The following is a 20,995-nucleotide window of genomic DNA, read 5'->3' as shown; positions in this document are numbered from 1 at the left end:
CAATTGTTGGGGTAAGTTGGATGTCAAATTTACACATGGTCTTTTTTCTTTTTACTTTACTGATGGTTTTACTAAAATGATTTATTTTTAATTCTTTAAATTTTTGCACGATCAAAACTAATATTTTTTCTTCCAATTTATTAAATGTCGTCTGCTGCATTGAATGAGCGTAACCTACCAGAATATGCTGACACAACTTTCATGAAAAAAAACACTTTAAAATAAAATTTTGAAAAATAAATTTTATTAGATTTTAAGAAAGAAAGAAAATTTAGTTGTCACCTTTACCAGCGCCCAATTCTACGTAGATTGAACCATTCTTTAAAAGACCAGCTTTTTCCAAATGACTTACAAGTGATGCCTATAAAAAGAAAAAAAAGGTATATATTGTATGCAAAAACAGAAAAATTATGGAAAGATCTGTTGTTACCTTTGACAGAATTTATATACAATCTGTTTAGAAAAATTGATGTCAATTTTTTTTTTTCATATCAAAACAATTTTTTTTACAAGTTGATTCAAAGTATACTGTTTTTTTCATTTTTACAAGTGATTCATAGTATACTGTAGATATTACAAAGCTGATTTTAAAATCTCAGTAGTTAGAAGTAAGTTGTCTCCTTTTATTAAAAATTAGCAGATCAAAATACAATGTTTTGCTTCCTTATAAAATTTGATTTCTTGAGTAAAAAAAATAACTACTTAATCAATTTATGTGATTTTTGGAATATGACATTTTCATTCCGTGACAGCTACATACATCATAAAGATTTTTATGTACATTTTGTTTTTTTTAATTAGGTCGAATTCTGGACAAGAACTAAACAATCAACTGACCAATCATATTACTCATGGTAAATTAAAGAAAAAAAAACTTGACAAAATGAAAATTGGGTGAAATTTCGAAACAATTTTTAATTTTAATCAAGTAAAAAATTGAATCGATGTTAAAAATTTTGCTTGATGTGATCAAAAGTTCCAAACAAACCTGCTGTTTTCTTTGGCGTTGAGCTTGGATTCCATAATAAGGGTTATCCATTTCCTCAGTCATACACTCGTGCCATGATTCTTCCTTTTTGATATCACAAAGATGTTCTGAAAATACAAGACAACAATTCTGCAATTAGTATTCTAACATTATTTAGATTATTCAGATTGCTTATTCTCATCAATTTTTTTTATTTTACTTGGGAGTCACCACTTATCAAGGCCCGAAGGCCACTCGAGGATAAGTGTTAATGAATATAAGATGGTAGTGTAGTAATCGTTAATGGTGTAAATTGGGTAGAATTTGATTATTTATGGGAACGGCTCAACAAGAACTTGTTTACATTGGATTTGAAGACTACCATGTTGTATTCAACCAGGAAGCAGTGTTCCACAGGCAGGCAGTTCTGAGAAAGAAGCTTTGTTCATGGAATCTGCATTGAGATTAAGGCGCAGGTGGAAAGTGGGGGAAATCGTATATAGTAGTTGTAGCTAGTCGATTTTTTTTTTTTTTGTGAAAGTTTGGCAAGGAGGGGTCATAGATTGGAGTTCAGTTGAGCACTTGCCATGAAAATAATGATAGCGCAGAGACAGGTTTGCAACGTTTCCTGTGGGAAAAAGATTGCAGGGAAGAAAAAAGGCATGACATTAGATTTTGAAGCCAGTTTTGAACTCTATCAAGGCTTAATAGGACATGTCAAGCAGCTCCTGCCCAGATGTGGCAACAATACACTATTTTAGGGTGTACCTTAGTATTCATGGTTCATTCAAAATAACTCTATTTGTCATTTTACTCTTAGCTGGATATAATTCCAGGTTTCATATCATGGTATTAGAACATAAGTGAATCTAATAGATTCAACTAGGTTTGAACTCTGTATGCCAATTTCACTGTTTCAATCTTATAAAATGATTTGCATTCGTACATTTCAACATTTTTGCGATAAGGATTTTTAGTATTTTGGGATATTTTGGACTGTTCTGATCTTGAGTGTTATTTTCAGAACATTTTGGTTGATCTAGCCTTCGATCTTCTTCAGAGGTATCTTGTCGAATTCGGGATGCTTTCTGACAAGAATCTACATAAAATTTTGAACAAAATCTTTTATTCAATCCATGAGGGTAGCGTTGTGTTGCATACTTTCAGGTGCAAACTGACCAGTCACAAAGTTTGACAACCTGTCAAAACATGATGATTCAAATCTCTGTTGTCCACTCATCACTAGATAGATAGATAATTATATAGACAGATAAATAGATAGATAAGTAGAATAAGTAGAATAAATAGATAGCTAGATAGCTAGATAGCTACACAGATAATTAGATAAACATAGATAATTCACCGCTTTCGCCTGGCTAACAGTAGTATTCTTTCATTCTGTCATGAGAGAAGAAATCTTAAATAATTCACAATGTTAGTTTGAGTGTTGCCCGCACTGAAGATTGAATCTTCAACCTCCAGAAGAGTGTAACTTTACAACTGAATTTTACTGCAGGGACACACAAGACCTATGACATAGTGGATAAAGTACTTGGTTCATGTCTTTAATTGTATTTGTAATATTATTGTAGTTGTAGAAACAAACACATCAGAATTTACAATGATCACGCATAGCAATTTTATCAAGTAGGGCTTAAATATTTTTCAAATTATCTAGACTCTGCTGTACCCATCTTGAGTGTTATTTTCACAACCTTTTGGTCAATGGAATCTTCTCCAATCTTCTTGAGGTGTAGTTTGTCGAACTCAGTAATTTTTCTGTCAAACTTGGAAATCTGCATGCAATCTCAAACAGAACCTTTTGTTCAATCCGAGGTGGTAGAAAGATTACTGAATTTGACAGAAAAATTCCTGACTCTTACAAGATACACCTGAAGAAATGTTGTGCAAATACGACACTCAAGATGAGAACAGTAGTTGGAAGAATCCGAATAATCCAAATTCCATGGAATTCTACCCAATAGTCTTATAGTTAATAAATGTTTATTATTATCATTAGTAGTAGCAGTGACTTCTTTATTACTATACTAGTAGGTAGTCCTGGCGTTGCCCAGCCGTAAAATATACATAAATATTATAGTCACTGTTGTGTTTTCCGTGATAGAAGTGTTGATTGAATTTTCAAATTAAATATATATGAAATACGTTTGAAAGCCAAATTACAACACAATATTATGAAAATAAACAAATATTTATTTCATATTATTTGGATTCATCTGACTACTGTTCTCATCTTGAGTGTGATTTTCGCAACGTTTCGGTCAATGTACCCTCCGACCTTCTTCAGGTGCATTTTGTCGAACCTGGGAATGCTTCTGTTGAACTTGGGAATTTGGATGGAATTTCGAGTGGAACCCTTTATTTACTTCACGGAGGTAGAATGCTCGTTCCATCAGCTATGGCTTGATAGAGGTCCTAAGTAATTTGCAATTGTACTTTTTGGTCGAGTATTGAACTTTCAGGAGAATATCACTTTTTACAATTGATTTTTCTAAGTACTCTAACCACTGCGCCATGGGTCCTTGCAGGTACATTCCTGAGTTCGACACGATACACCTGAAGGTCGGAGGTTACATCGATCGAAAAGTAGTGAAAATCAAATTGAAGATGAGAACAGTAGTTCAGTAAATCTAAATAATACGGATAACCAATCCTCATCTCAAAAATTTAAAAACGTCAAATATTTACTTGTTTAAAATTAATATTTTGGTGCTAAACGCCATCTTCATTTTGTACATTTTTTCTTTTTTTGCTCACCATGATGTTAAATTGGAGAAAAAAGAACAGACTGTAAAGAGTCTGCATGTTATTGTCTGCGGTGTTATTTTGAAATGTCAGAAGAATGTGAACGCGATATGAAAGTCAGGGTTGTGTTTTCCATGATAGAAGTGTTGATTGAATTTTAACCGCAGACACACACGGACTCTTTACTGTTTTTTTCTTTCAATTTAACATCATGACGAGGGGAAAAAAAGAAAAAAATGTATAAATTTCTGAAGATGGTGTATAACACTGAAATATTAATTTAAACAAGTAAATATTTGTTTATTTGCAGAATATTGCGTTGTAATTTGGCTTTCAAATGTATTTCATGCATATTTTATTATAAATAATATATTTTAATTTATACAGAAACTGAGATATGTGCATGCGGGTATTATGTTTTTTCTAAACAGTTCACTTTTTGTATCTAAAAAGAAAAAATACTTGAGCTAAAATCGAAACCAAAACATAAAGACAGCAAGTACGATAACCATTAGGTCAGCTTGACACAATCTTTGCAAAGTTTTTTCAAACCTACTTATTTTTAACATAATCTATCATATAAATGATTCACGCATGTGCATTCGTGAAACAGTTGACAAACAGATAAAATCCGACGATCCCCCACCCACCCCCACATACCAATTTTTTTTATTTTGACCCCCTTAGCAGCCCTTTTTTTCGGATGAAAACTGATTAAACAGTTTTGCACATGCCTGAATACTCTCTATACCAAATTTAAAATCTGTAGATCAAAAATTCCTTGAGTATATAGGTTGAGAAGTGACCTTAGACTTGTATAGATTAGAAAGATAGAGTATTTGATAACCGAAAGGGAATCTGATCTAGTATCTTTTGTCTGAGTGTGTATGCCAGAGTTGATTGTTATGTGCGTTACATCATTGTTGCCTAGCAGAAATCAATCAGATGTCTGTCTGCTAGTCAGGTCACAACAAAATGACAGACAGATATGCTAAATTATAAAAGATTTGATTAGAAATTACATTGCAAAAATAAAAAAATAAAAATATTTCATACTTTGATAAAGCTGTTCAACTTTTGTAATTACTTGTGATAATTCATCACTTGATGCTGTTAATACACTCAACTGCAACAGAAAATAAGAAACATCACAAAAATATATGTGCAAAATCAAAGATGAAAATAAAATTTTAAATTTCAATAGGCAGATTGAATAAACAGATCACATGACCAATTACAAAAAAAAAATGTCATTGAGTATTTATTAATCAATAAAAACCCCTGCAACCTAACAAAAAACATTGACTTCTGTAAGCATATTAAAAAAGATATAGAAAACCCACTTATGAGAAGGAAAAGAAATGTTTTCCATTCAAACCAATGTGATCATTTTATACACAAAAAATAAGTTTTGAAAATACATATGGCAATTAAGCTACACAGAATTTTTTGTGTTTCATCCTCATGAGGATTTGTCAGGTTATTACATAGAATCAGTGTTACTTTGTATTTTTATATATTCCGTGATACTGGGTTTGCTAGTCAACCAATCAGATTCTTTGCTATTCACACACTCATTTATTGCAACCAAGGCAGAGGTTTACTTGACTTCTGATTAATTCTTTTAATTTGTTTTTGTCGATAAATGGGGGGGGGTGAATAACAAAGATTCTGATTGGCAGACTAGTAAACACAGTACCACGGGAATATATAAAAACATGAAGCAACATCGATTTTATGCAATAGCCTGACAAATCCCCACAAAGATGAAATACAGAAAATTCTGTATCAATTAATTGCCATATGTATTTTCAAAACTTACTCCATGTCTCTACTTATGTACTGAGCACTGTCAAAATAAATACTAAAAATAAATGCATAATTATATATATATATATAAGAACAAGTAGTTAATAAAATATGTTAAAAAACACTTTGAAAAAGAGTTAAAAACATTTAATTTTAAAAAGGGAGCACAAAATAAGTGGATAGTGCTTAATCTGCAGACTTGCGAAGAAATACTTTCCTTCTCATCAGAGGGTAGGATTTAGCAAAATGCAGGATCGGATTTTGCTTGCAAAAGTATTTGATGAAACTACAAGTAAGGCATAGATCTTACTTGGTAACAAATAGTGAAGGAGAGAAAAAGGTGATTTCATGTGAATGGATATATATATATATATATATATATATATATATATATATATATATATATATATATTAGTGCTAGGATGATTAATTAAAATCAGAACTTTTTGAGGTATTGGAATCTATATTGTAATCAGAAAATATTGTGCCTAATTTCTGATGCCAAAAACGATTTTTTAGATTGTTTCGCCTTTGTGTAAAACTTGATTTCCATTGCTGATAATATGATAAATATTGATTTTAAACTTAAAATCACCACCCCACCCCACCTACCCAGTTTCTTTATCTGTGCCTAAATCCAAACATAGATTCCATGAGCAAAGCTTCTTTCTGCATGCCAGTGGAACTCTCTGCCGCTTGCCTGTTTCCTACCTGTCTACAACTTGGACGTCTTCAAGTCCAACATGAACAAACTCCTGACAAACCGCCCCCTTAAGTAAGACACTCTATCAAAACCCCCAATACTAATGATTACTACAATACTATCTCATTGATTACTGTACACGCAATAACCCTTATCCCTGAGTGGCTTTCGGGCCTTGATAAGTGGTGACCCCCATGTAAAAAAAAAAAATATATATATATATATATATATATATATGTATTACACAGGTATTTGCAGTAACCCCTCCCCTCCAAATACAAAAAAACAAACCAACTCTATAACTAAATATTTAAAGTTTTAAAAACCATTGGAATCAGAAATTTAAAACATAATTGGTAATTGTATCGGAATCAGGAAAAAGATTGAAATTGTTGCCAACACTACCAAAACCTATCAAAATTTTTCCTCAATGTCAGATAAGTCATTATCTCTCTTTTCTTCTCCTCTCACAATCTGATATGCAAAAACCATTTTTTTTTTGTTTTTTTTTTCAAAAACCCAACACAAAATCCACAAAAATAATTACCCTGTAGGTGAGCTAACTCCATTTTTCACATTCAAGTGTTAATTCAAGAGTTATGTCCCTTAGTTATTTTTCGTTTGGGGAAAACCTGATGCATCATTTTATTTAAATTTGTTTCCATTATAATAATTTTTCTAATCAAAATAGTCAATTTTTAAGAAATCTAAACAAAATGCATTATTGTTTTGCCAAAAATATGGTAGAAAAAAGCCGAAGACTAATTGGTCAATCACAATCAAATATTGATATATTAGATATAAAGGACATTCCAAAAGTAATGCCTCCTATTTTTCTTATTCCAACCAGATGGATCAGAGGGGATTACAAATTGCATTATTATGATGACTGAACTTATGCATTCATGACCTGGAAGTTTTATCTCTCTGTTGCAGATATTGATGGTGTGAGACCAAGAAAGCAACCCCTTTCATGGATGTGTGTCAGTTGCAAAGATGCATCATTGAATTCCTAGCAAAAGTGTATGGAGAATGGTGGTGACTATGTAGAGAAATAAACTCTAGAACACAAAAGGTTGCTTGTTTTAATGGTACCATTCCCGTCTTTGTAGCTCTTCAATATTTTTAGATAAAAAAAAAACAGGAGGCTTTTCTTTTGGAACTAACCTAGTATACTGTTATTTAAGTCTGATATTAAAAAAAAAAAAAATGTCTCTGTAGTAATCCAACAAATAATGCTATAAAAAATTGTGGAAAAAATTTTTTAAGTACAAACATTGCAAACAATTCATATTCATTAGACACCAATTTACATATTGGTAAATTACACATCTACGTTTAGTTATTCTGAATTTTGGAATACAGTTGCTTGTCATAAGGATTCAAATGTAGACTATATTTATATTAATTTAGTTTCATGTGAAGTGTGGAAGCTCTTTGTGAAAATTCAAATAATTCCTATTATTGTGAAAATTTAGTAATAGGCACTAGACATCAAATGATAAATATTCTCCAAATTTCAGTTCCTTTGAAGTCTTTAAAAATGGTTTTGGAGGAAGCATAATTTTGGTCACAATCTCCCATTTGAAACTTCAAAAATATCAGATTTGCATCTAATTTAATTCAAATTCGTTAGACACCAATTAAGAAAGATTCCTTCAATTTCAACTTTATAATATCCGACTGACAAGTAAGTCAAGCTTACGTCACCATTTTTTCTGTATCGTGTTCCTTTTATTTTTTCAATATCAAGAGTGATAGTTCCATTATAGAAGCATTAATTTAATTTGAATAAAATACACATCAAGTGCGGTTGAAAGCCAAATCACATTAATATTAGGAAAATAAACAAATATTTTACTTGCTTGAAATTAATAACAAATATATTTCAGAGTCAAACTCCATCTTCAGTATGTTGTTTTCTTTCTTTTTTTATTCTTTCTTGCCATGTTGTAAAATTGGAGAAAGAAAAGTCTGTTTGTAAAGATCTGCGTGTTGTCTCTCAACAGTTGTATTTTAAAATGTTGGAACGGTGTGTTGGCTACGCGAGATTAACATCAAGGATGTGAGTTCCTTCATAGAAGCATTAATTTAATTTGAATAAAATAAAATATGCATCAAGTGCGCTCGAAAGCCAAATCACAACCTAATATTAGGAAAATAAACAAATATTTTCCTAATATTGCATTGTGATTTGGCTTTCAAGCACATTTGATACATATTTTATTTTTTCCAATATATTTTTAAACTTATACCATGTTCTGAGTTGTCTTTTCATGGTCCGAACCTGGATTCACAACACTATTTCAGCTTCTTTCCAAGGACCGTAGGCTTGTGGAACTCTCTTTCTGCTGACTGTTTTCCTCCTACCTATTGACCTTGGTATTTTCAAGACCAAGGTCAATAGACATCTTGTGTATTTTTGATAATCATCTTTCATTCTTGTTAGCTCTTTACATCAAGTGGTTTCGCACCCTGTTTGGAGCGTTTTCCATAATAAAATGTAAATATATTAAAAATGTGCCTCTTTCCTACATAGCAAAAGAATACATTTAGCATCTGAAGGGATGGGGGGGGGGGTCAAATATAAATATTTTTTGACATGATATAAATCCTAACATTTTGTTTTGTTTTATAAACAATTTTAAAGACATGTTAATTCATAACTAACTTACACTTTAGCTCTGCATTTAGATTGAAGAGAAAAAAATATGTTTTTATCTTTTATATATAAAAAACTAGCCTTGGTGCCCGGTGTTGCCTGAGTATTTGGAGGTGTGTGTTGAGCAAAAAAAAAGTGGTAGTAGGCAGGCAGGCTTAAACCCGTACCGTAAAGGAAGAAAAGAATGTGGAAAAAAAAAAAAAAGTGACGTCTTTGCCGTTGCATCCATCGCCAAACCGGAAGTGATGTAGGTTTAAATTAAGGCTAGTCAATCGAAAAGAGGGGATGACTTTCGAAATTATCGGCGAAAAAAGCGACCCCCTCCCTGTAGAAAAGTGCCCAGTTGAGGGTGAAGTAATTAATGTTTTTGGCCAATTTTTTTTGCCGTTCAAAGGGTCCGACTTCAAAATGATACTAATCTCATAAAAATCCACCACTTCTGTCGAAAGTTTAAAGCAGACATACATACATTTAAACAGACAGGTGACATTTATATTATAGAATATTAATTATTCGTACCTTATTTGGATCTGCCGTTTCTTTTTCTGGGTCTCCGGAATTAATTCCTGTGACATGGTGAGGCTAGAAAAACAAAAATATAAGCAACAGACAATAAACAAAATTATATTAAAAATAAGAAAATTTTAAGTAATGCAGGTTTTATGTATGACTCTGCAAATGCATTATAGCCTGGCTCAGTCATCATCATCGTTTAATATCCATTTTGGACGGTTTTGACTGATGACTCTTCTCCAGGCCTGTTGGCCTTGTATAAGGCCTAGTCGTAATCTCAACCTCGAAAAATTTAGGTCATATGATACCAAATAACCAGTGTACCATCAAATAACATAGCCTCTTCTTTTTTTATCTGTGCGGCTTTTAAAACACTGCCTCCCCAAACTAAATCATCCAATTTTTTTCTTTATTTTAGAAACAAAACAACACTTTTTTTTCTTTTTTAAATTGGTTACTTTTATCTTTTTTAACTTTAGTATTTTGATCTTTGAAGTCAAACAGAAATAAATAAACTAAAAGAAAAAAAGTAAAAAAAAAAAAAGAGTGCATTTATTACTATAGACAATAAATCGAAAAAGTTGAATGAAAGTTTCTAGTGGCAACTTTCCTCTTTTCAAAAAAATTTCCATGTTTTATGGAAATGTGCCTGCTTTTTTTTTTTTATGAAGGTCATCTCCAATAATGTGTACTGGACCGTTTCACCTCTACCATTTCCCTTTGACAATTAGAGTAGAGAGTTGATCTTGAATTTACTTTCGGCAACTGCACAACTCTCACTTCATTTATTTATTCCTTTAGTCCTCTCATTCCAGGAGTGATGTTTCTGACAAAGAGGGAAGAATTACTGTTTTCTAGTTCAGAATCTATTCCATCTAACACTTTGAGAAATTTTTGACCTTGAAGTACTATTTTTTTTTTTTAGCTCCTTACATTAAGTGGCTTCATGTCTTGTCTGGAGCAATTTCCATTTAAAAAAATAGAACACAGTAATTTCACTTCTAGGTCGATTCTTTCCATCAAAAAATGCTTTCACAGTTATGCGTTCCCCAAATCTGGTTCATACTGATTGTATCTGTGTTAATTCAATTCTACGTCATTTGATGTGAAACCAGTCAGCTAATATCACGTAACCTAAATTTTCTGAGGCCAGAAATTTGGGATCCCTTTCGTATACTAGCACTAAGTTATTTTAAACATTAAAACAAGACTTTCTACAAATCTGAGATATTTGAATTTTCAAATAGGAGCTTGCGCCTATTGGGAGTTTAATACCCCTACTTATCTTTCTCTGCAAAGAAAAAACATGCATGCCATTCAACGTCCGGGAGATACGAAACAAAAGGAAAATACACCCAAGTGCATTACATACATTTATTACTATATAGACAAACGCAAAGATACAATAAAAGGATTTACTCACTTCCATGTTTGAGATAGGTAATCACATCTTATGCTGATGCACGCGATCATCGACCCCCTCCCCCTCACAAGGGGAAAACCTGATTTCATCTTCACATTCAGAGTATCTCTGCCCTAAGGGGAAGTAACTCACCGATGTTCACAGTAATTGGTATGGTTTTCCGTTATTCCTCTACATGCCAATATTATGCCAATAAAAAATTCCCTTAAAATACTCTAAGGAAAAAAAATTCCTTTAAAATACTCTAAGAGTGGGATTTATTCCCATGTTTTAGCTTATGAAACACATCATCAAAGTGTAGTATCTGTTCTTCAGATGTTGCACTTCAATTTCTTGTTCTCTGTCAGTGGAGGGGAAATCCTTCACGACTGAGACAATTTTTATTTTTGTTCCTTTTCTCCACATCAAAAAACGACCCTGGTGTCTAACTCTGTCTCGTGAGGAGACATTGTAAATAGGAACCAGATGTTGGTTTGCATTACATTTAAACTTCTGCATGCCAGTACAGTCAAGGAAGCAGGTAGCAGGAAGGGAATCCCAAAGTCTAGCTGTTCAACGAAAGAAACTATTAGAGTAAAAGGCTTTCTAGCATTTAGGGACCTCAACAGTGAAGGGGTGTGATTTTGTTGCTAATCGGGTTTGTCAGAGATATATAAGTCAAGGGGGCACAAGTGTGATGAGTTCATCAGAGCACATTCCATTAAAATATCTGTAAAACAAGTACAGAGATAGCACATTGCGGCAATGGGACAGGGGTTGGAGCTTAGTTGACAAAGAGGGATCTATTAGATTGAAAACTCTTTTTTGGACCCTATCCAAGAATGAGAGATGCACTAGGCCAGATGTGGCAGCAATACTCCATGCATGGGCGAATGGTGGCCTTGTCGAGGTACAAGATACTCTCAGGGTACGTATGTTTTTTTTATTGTATTAATGAGTTACTGCTTATCAAGGCCTAAGGGCCACTTAAGGATAAGAGTTAATGAGACAACATCTTGAGGATTGGTAACGACTGTTGAAACTATGCAGAATTTGTTATCATTGGACTTGAAAACGACCATGTTGTAGCCATCTAAGAAGCAACCCTATGGTATTGTGTTCCACAGACGTGTAGTTTTTTAAAATAAACTTAATTCATAGAAGTTCCATTTGCTTTTAGGTACACAGAGGAAGAAAAAATTATTTAGTGGCTGCAGTGAGACGAGTTTTTGGCGTGAATGTTTTACTGGAAGATAACCAGAGACTGGAGCTCAGTCGAGCACCTACTATAAAAATAACGACAGAGAAAAATTAGCAACGTATCTGTTGTGAGATAGAGACTGTAGAGAAGAGAAGAGGACAACCGTCTCGCTAGATTTCGAAATTGATTTTCTACTCTGTCAATGCAGGAGAGAGTGCTCTGAGCAGCATCTCTCTAGATTCAGCAATGGTATTGCATCTTAGGACATATACACGTAGAGGATTGTGTTAGGAATGTGATACCTTCTGGAGTGTTAGAATGATCCAAATATTTTTCAGGAATTAACTCATCATGCTGAAAAATCAATACCCGAGTGTTTTTAAAACGCAATTATGTGTACAATTATAAGTAATTATACTATTACCAAACAAGTAATAAAACCTCAGGACTTTTATGCTCAAAGTGAAAATTAACTTACTGGTAAAGTGCGTTGGCGTTTGTTACACTTCTTGAGATGTGTGTCAACATTGTCCTCATATACAGTGCTGAAATAAAATAAGATATAAAGGGTGTTTTTTTTAAAGCAGCAAAATTTAAATTAAAATAAATCATAGAAAAATATTTTTATTACACAAATATGTGGTTTATTCCAAAGATTAATTTTGTTAAATAATGGCATCAGGCGATGCCGGAATGGACAGGTTTAGAAAATGAAGTAACAAAACATCCCAGACGATGCCAGATTTCCCAAGTAAAAGAGCAAGTGGGAGAAACCGGCCCAGATTCTGACCTATGATGTAGATGGAAACATCAACAGTAAACCAAAGAAACAATAGATGCAATCGTAACGAAAACAAACGCTTTTGGATCAGTTGAGCTGACAGTTACAGCAGACAGAGAAAATTGTCTGTCAGACCTATGCCATATACCACTCCCATCGCTTTCTCCGCCACTTTCCACGCTTTGATTGTCAAATAAAATTTGTTTTTATAAACAAAAGAATTTGTCATTTATTTGATAAACTCGGGATATTTTGGCCGCACTTCAGTGGAAATAAAGGCAACTGATAAATCTGATTTGATAGAAACAACTCACATGCACAGAAAAAAACGCAAAGCTGACTTTTACATATACATCATAAGAGATATGCTTGTTATGCAATGATTTTTGTTAGATAACGATAATAACTTGAATACAATTTCTGACATGTGACCCCTGCAGCTCATATGTGTATGATGTCATGTAGAGGCTCAATTTTCACAACTCTACGCTTTAAATTAGGCTGCATGTTAAATGTTGTCTTCTAAATGATCTATTGTATCTGGTTTATCAGTGTAGACATTACTCTTATTAAATTAGGCCTGAGCCACAACCTGCCTTTGACTACATCCAACTAGAAATTGTCCACTACTGTCACAAACCCAAGACTGTCCATAAACTATCAGAAAACTCATCACTCCTAAAACAGCTTGTAAACTAACTCTATACTGACTTATATTATCTGGTCCTTTTGTCTCCTGTTTACTGACACACCTTGATTAATAATCCCATTTTAATTCCCTCTGAGTGTGGTGAACAACTTCCAATAAATTTATTCTACTGATAAACTTATTTCCTCTTTTTTTGTTATATTTTTTCCTCTTTTTTTCAAAATTCCTAACACTTGGGGGAAAAAAACATGAATAAACCTAGAACCCCATCCTCCAACGTAGACCCCTACTACCATGTCTCCTTCTCCAACATCAGGGGTCTACGTTCCAACCTTCCAGAGGTTGAAAGCCAATTACAGGAGACAAAACCGGACATATTCTTTCTAAGCGAAATTGGAATAGGGCCGACCACCTCCCTAGATGAGTTCATAATTAAAGGATGCTCTAACTTAACATCTAAATCTGACCCCCAAGATCGCCATGGACATGGAATATGTACCTACATTAAAGATGGTTTCCCGTGTGGCAGGGATATCTCTAGAGAATACCCTAATTTACCTTATATGTGCTTCCGGGTTGCACTTGCTTACACCACTGCATTTATATTTGCCCTCTATCGCCCCCCCCCCACAACAGCGGAGTTACTATCTTTAAGAGTATATCGGAGAAAATTGACCAAATCCTGTCTGTTCATCCCTCGGCTAACATTCACATTTGCAGTGACTTCAATGTCCATAATGTGGAATGGCTGACCCACTCAAATAAGACTGATGATGAGGGGAGGTTCTGTCATGATTTTGCCATTGCCTATGACCTCACTCAGATTGTTCGCGAGCCCATCCGTGTGCCCGATACTACCGGTCAATACGCAACCCTTCTAGACCTTTTTCTCTCCACTTCCCCTGAGCTATGCTCATGTTCCGTTCTATCTCCTCTGGGATCCTCCGACCACTCCGTATAAGTTAATTATATAAGTTAAGATAAAAATGAAATATAAGTCTACAGACGTACCTCCCCACCGTACTGTATATCGATACTCTATGGCTGACTGGGATAGCTTCCGTACATTCATATCTGATCTAGCTCTCCATTCCATGTTTAAAAAGGATCTATCTATAGTATCTGACCGATGTGTTACTTGTAGGCATAGACCAATTTATACCATCCAAAAAATTCCAAGAAAAACCATTATCAATGGACCAGAAGTCATCTCGTCAGCATCCGACAAGGCCAAACTATTTGCCAAGAACTATGCGACGAAGGCCATCAACTCCCCGTATTTCCTCCTATAACACACAACATACTAAGTAACATACAAATATCTGTGCATGAGGTCGCCAAGCTAATCAAAAACCTTGATTCCAGTAAAGCAACTGGTCCTGACGGTATTCCAATTATAGCGATAAAAAAGCTACAACTAGAACTTGCCCCCATACTAACCAAACTGTTTAAGCGTTGCCTTAAGGAGAAGTGCTTTCCAATACCCTAGAAAACCTCATCAGTATGCCCTGTATTTAAGAATTCAGGTGATAAGTCATTTATCTCCCTCTCAGTACAGACCAATAAGTCTCCTGTGTGTCATGAGTAAGTTACTGGAATCTATTTTAAATAGAGAAGTAGTCAACCACCTCAGCAGAAATAACCTTCTTAGCTGTCGCAATATGGTTTCCGTTCTGCTAGATCTACAGCAGATGTGCTAACAGTTATATCTCATAGGATTAGCGAATCTCTCGACAAAGGTTTCATTTCTAGAGCAATTGCTCTTGACATATCAAACGCCTTTGATAAGGTATGGCATAAAGGCCTACTTCACAAGATTTCCAGCTACGGTATAACTGGAAATGTTTTCTCAATCATTAAATCATTTCTCTCTGATAGGCTCATAAGAGTAGTGGTTGACGGGCAGAAATCAGAGGCCCACAGTATTAATGCTGGAGTCCTTAAGGGGTCCATCCTGGGCCCAACTCTCTTCTTGATCTACATTAATGATCTCCCAAAACACATACTAAAATCATTCGTCGACATCTATACTGATGACACGACTATCTATGGCAACACATCAAAGGCCGTAAATGACAATGTTCTTTCTGATTCTCTCTCCTCAGATCTTGAGCGCGTGGTACAGTGGGGGAAGAGGTGGCTGGTTACCTTTAATGCATCTAAGACCAAGTTCCTATCATTGCATTATCAACGCTCTGATCCCCATCTGGCATCAATTGAAATGGATGGCTCTTGTCTAGGGGAGGCTCCATGTTTTGACAAGCTTCTGGGTTTGACCTTTACTCCTGATCTGAAATGGAACACATACATCAAGTCTGTGGCCAAGGTTGCTGGGAAAATGGTGGGATCCTTCTACCGCTCCAGAAGATATCTCACTACTGATGCAATTCTCTATCTATATAAAAACCAAGTACGTCCAAAGATGGAGTACTGCTGCCACATCTGGGCAGGAGCTACTAAAAACAGCCTATCCTGCCTTGACAGAGTACAAAATAGACTTCGTGACTTGGTGGGGGATGCCCTTTTCTCTTCCCTGCAACCTCTCTCCCACAGAAGAGACGTTGTGAGCCTGTCTTTGTTTTATCGTTATTTCCATGGAAAGTGCTCATCCGAGCCTCATTCTCTGGTCCCCCCTCGCCAATCTTTCACGAAAAACATCCGTCTAGCTGAAATCACTGTCAATAATTTTCCCCACTCTTTATCTGTGCCTAAATTAAAACGTAGATTCCATGAACAAAGCTTCTTTCTCAGAACTGCACGCCTGAGGAACTCTCTGCCTCTTGCCTCTTTCCCTCCCCCACTTCAACTTGGATGCCTTCAAATCCAACACAGACAAATTCCTGATGAATCGCCCCCTTAAGTAATGACACTTTATCAAATCTCCAATACTAACTATTACTACGATATTACCCCATTGATTACTGTACACACAATAACCCTTATCCCCGAGTGGCTTCTGGACCTTAATAAGTGGTGACCTCCATGTAAAAAAAAAAAAAGAAAAAAAAAAAAAACTTGGGAGGAGAGGAAACGATGATAATAGCACAAGTACATGACCCAATAATTTTGAAGCATTTAGCTAGTTGACAAGAAAGACAGGATGGTCAGCCAAAGATGTGGTTCTTTGCTATCAAAGTACCTCTCCCACACACACATGCAAAGTTTAACCTTTCCTCCTCATGATATGAGCAATGGAAATATGCTAATGTCAGCATTATGCCATCTGGAAGTCTGGTTCTCGGCTTCTGGCACTCAGCGGTATTAAAAACTGCAACCAGGCTAACAAAGTTCTGGTGAAAATCTGGGAGGAATCGACATCAGGTTTTAATTGCCTCAGCAGAAAAGAAGGATGCAAATCCATGGAGTAAAGATAACAATGCGGCTTCTGCACATGTTCTACTCCATTCTTTTGTATTTTCCAAAGAAGACCTTGCTTGACTTTGTGTGCAAATATTGGGATTTGCTACTCTCGATGTCTTGCAGGTCTAACAAATAACTACAGTCAATAAGGAGGACTTCATGTAGACCAAGCATGTCAAACACATGGCCCACAGGTCACATGTGGCCCATCTTAGACACATTTTTTTTTTTTTTACATAGGCAAAACCACTTATCAAGGCCTAGAGACCATTCGAGGATACAGGTTAAGAGTGTACAGTAGTCAATTGGACAATATAGTAATCGTTAGTAATGGAAATTCGGTAAATTTTTTTAACTTAAGTGGAACGGCTCATCAAGAACTTGTTTACGTTGGACTTAAAGACAACCATATAGTAGTCACCTGAAAGCAGGAAAACAGAAGACAATTCCACAGGCGCGCAGTTCTAAGAAAGAAGCTTTGTTCATGGAATCTACGTTTAGGTTTAGGCATAGATAAAGAGTGGGGGGAATTATTGATAGTGTTTTCAGCTAGGCGAGTGTTTCTTGTGCAAGGGGGAACCACAGATTGAAGCTCAGTTGAGCACTTGCCATGAAAATAACGATAAAGAAGAGACAAACTCGCAACATCTCTTCTGTGAGATAGAGGTTGCAGAGAAGAGAAAAGGACATCTCCTACAAGTCTATTTTGAACTCTATCAAGGCAGGGCAAGTCCTTTCTAGCAGCTCCTGATCAGATGTGGTAACAGTACTCGATCCTTGTCCCGCACTAATGATCTTCCCTTTTCCCACAACTTATGGACATAATGTTTGGTACGTTTTGGCATAGTAGAAGTGGGAAGAGATATTTTTCAGTCAAATCAAGTCTTATAAAAAAAAAAAAACATCCAAGCTAAATAATAATTTAGCCTAAATGTTTTTTATTTTTTGTATAAGTATGCCTAACTACTAGAATTAACTAAAATTCCCTTCTTCTAATGTGTGTTTTTTTTACGTTTTTGAAATGAAATTTTTTTATCGTATTGACGCTACCGTACTTTATTTAAAATGAAAGTTAAATAGTTATATTGAATTTTGAGTATTATCTCCCTTTAAAAATGCGCTAAAACTATTTTTTGAATCTGTCTCTGTGAAAGATAATGATTTTATTTAAAAAATTTATAAAAGATGATTTTAATTATATTTTTTTTTGTAAATTAAACATGCAGCCACTAATTTTTGTCACATAAGTATTGATATATTTGTTTTCAAACCAACTTATACGTAACATAAGGAAGTTGTCATATTTCATGACTGTGCATGCAGTCGTGAAACAGTTGAAAGCAGATAAAAATCCAATGGTCTCCCACGTACCATTTTTTTTCAATTTTGACTCCTTAGCAGCCCTTTTTTCTGGATGAAAATGGATTAAAAAGTTTTCCACATGTCTAAATATCCTACATACCAAATTTCAAGTCTGTAGATCAAAGATTTCTAGAGTATATATGTTGAGAAGTATCCTCACACACACATTCTCACTTTTATAGAATACTAGCAAGGGGTACCCGGCGTTGCCCGGGTGTTTGGAGGTGTGTGTGGAAACTCCGGGGGGGGGGGGTAAAAATGTTTTGGTAGGTAAGTATGAGGATCGAACCCGAACCCTTGAGGCAAAGTTGTAAATTAAAGTGTGAAAAAAAAAAACGTGCGACGTTAACCATTGCCCCACCGCGAGATGCTAACGGAAACACGTTTGAATTTATTTAATTACTTGTATTTGGCAGGTGCCCGTTTTATTGACTTAATGAGGTCAAGTTTGACTGCAGGATAGTATTTCATTTACTGCGGGAACGCTTCCCAAGATGTTATAGGAAAAAGACTAACCCACATGCGGCGAGCGACAAATGTTGAATATTTATCTTCCCAAAGTCGAGCAAATTAAATAGACAGGCGAGCTTCGTTGTTAACTCTGAGGTATTATGATTTATATGTGATATAAAAAGTTTTAAAAAGTTGTGAACCGACCGATCGCTTCTCTGATAAAAGCCTTTTGTAGACATATAGAAAAAGCGAACACACATACAAACATACATACATTTTCGCTTTTATATATATATATATATATATAAGATAGTTAGACAGATATCTCATTGCGTCCTTAACTAAATCTTCATTAGTTTCAACTCAAAATAAGTCAAAGTTGTAGGGAACTTGTTATGTTTGACTCCTTCTTTTGTGCAAATGTGGCTTACATTGTAATCAATTGACCTTTTAAATCTTTTCAATATTTATCCGTGATCTGCATAAGCATAACCTGTTTTAAAGATCAATATCATTGTTTTTTTAGTTTTTGTTTTATACCTGTGCATGAATGGTACAAGGCCTTCAACCTGGAGGACTCTCCTTAATACATGTATTACAACATTTATCATTTGAATAAGTAAAAAAAAAATCGTCGAATTAACAAACAGTTGCCATTTTCTTATCTTCAAAAACTGTTGTCATAATTCAATTTCTGCAATTAGCTCTTTTTGCTGTGAGTTTGAGCTAAAGTTTCTTTGTTTTGTTTTTTTTCAGGGATAAAAAAAAAAAGTTTACTATAATAAATAATAGCTGAATGCCAGCAAAACAAAAAAAAAAAAAGAGAGACGATTTTTGGTTAAAAAAACTTGAATATATTAAAATGTATATGACTCAACATTACTCGGGAGTCTTTATCTTTATTTTGCATTTTTGTTTTTTTAACAAATTGACGAAATGATAATGCAATAATTAAATTCAAGTCTAAAAATCTTATTTCTTTAAAAAAAAAAATCAATAAATAAAAAGGATATTATATTTCTGAAATTTTGAGATGACGATTCGTTATTCATATCATTTGGATTCTTTGGACTACTGTTTTTATCTGGAGTGTTATTTTTACATTTAATGTAACCTTTGATCTTCTTCGGGTGTATCTTGTCGAATTCAAGAATTTTTCTACTGAATTCGATGATATAAATCCCAAGAACCCATGGCATAGTGGATAGGGGATTTGGTAAAATTCAGTTGTAAAGTTACACTCTTAAGGAGGTTGAAGATTCAATCCTCAAAATACAACTGTGAATTACTTAGGATTTCTACCCAGTCACGGCTGACAGAACGCATGCTATGTATTAAATGAAGGGTCCCGTTTGAAATTCCATGCAGATTTCCAAGTTCAACAAGATACAACACTTCAAGAAGCTCAGAGGTTACAAATGAGAACAGTAGTTCTAAGAATCCAAATATGAAATAAAAAGGATTTTAAACGTTCATCGACTGCAGCTCATTTATTAAACCAAAAATTTAACAAAGAATTTGATGATAATAATGGTGTTACAATATTTTTGGTGTATAATGGGGTATGATCCCACATAGTCGGGAGATTCTATTTATAAACGATGCTGCTAGGAACTGACAAATTAATTCAAGTTCTGCTACCAACCAATCAGAAACCAGAATTGCTCCATAAATATTAAACCTTTCTCTAGTAATTTCGCATGTTTTTTTTCCGTCTCAACAGGGGAAGAATCTTTTGCTCTGTGTGGATTCCAACTCGAGAACTGTCTACTGCAAACCAGTCAACTCCCAGGACTTGTGTAGAACAACGAACCATCGGAAACTGTTCTGAAACTAAACATGGCTTACACTTCTAGAAATGGTTTGTGGTTGGTTGAGTGTGATAAATTGGCAACGTCAGTATTTTGTTTAACGCCAACAGCTGTTTTCTTCAAGGCTTAAGAGAAAAGTGAATTTGGTTTGAAACATGGCTAAGAGAAAATCAGATCGTCTTGAGAATTTTGACATTGATCCCATTTTTTCATGAGAGATCCATCATTACATTTCTGAATTTTTGAGATGAGGATTGATTATTCGCATTATTTGAATTTTTTGGACTACTGCTCTCATCTTCAGTATTATTTTCACAACGTTTCGGTCGATGTAGCCTCCGACTTTCTTCAGGTGTATCTGCAAGGACCCGCGGTATAGTGGATAAAATTACTTGGTAAAATTCAGTTGTAAAGTTACACTCTTCTGGAAGTTAAAAGTTCAATTCTCAGTGCGGGCAACACTCAAAATACAATTGCCAATTGCTTAGAACGTTTCCAGTCACGGCTGATGAAACAAGAGCATGCTAATGTACATTCTCGAGTTTGACAAGACACA

At 34.6% G+C, this 20,995-nt stretch overlaps 1 protein-coding gene across 2 annotated transcripts in view; it reads right to left on the bottom strand.

Annotated features, from left to right (window-relative positions):
• The window catches only part of LOC145261237 (tRNA:m(4)X modification enzyme TRM13 homolog), a 58,141-nt gene that overhangs the window by 26,088 nt on the left and 11,058 nt on the right, over positions 1-20,995 (bottom strand). For both annotated transcript variants that reach the window (XM_080119610.1, XM_080119609.1), the window contains exons 3-7: positions 12,502-12,568; positions 9,427-9,489; positions 4,790-4,859; positions 989-1,095; positions 283-361 (exon numbers count right to left, since the gene is read on the bottom strand). In XM_080119610.1, coding sequence (XP_079975736.1) covers positions 283-361; positions 989-1,095; positions 4,790-4,859; positions 9,427-9,489; positions 12,502-12,568 — 386 coding nt within the window. The remainder of the gene's footprint in view (positions 1-282; positions 362-988; positions 1,096-4,789; positions 4,860-9,426; positions 9,490-12,501; positions 12,569-20,995) is intronic.

This window comes from Euprymna scolopes, chromosome 37, assembly GCF_053919585.1.
Source record: "Euprymna scolopes isolate OS-2025 chromosome 37, ASM5391958v1, whole genome shotgun sequence".
In the NCBI taxonomy this organism is placed as follows: domain Eukaryota; kingdom Metazoa; phylum Mollusca; class Cephalopoda; order Sepiida; family Sepiolidae; genus Euprymna; species Euprymna scolopes.
The sequence above is the reverse complement of the archived record's forward strand: the minus strand, read 5'-3'. Positions and strand labels throughout refer to the sequence as shown.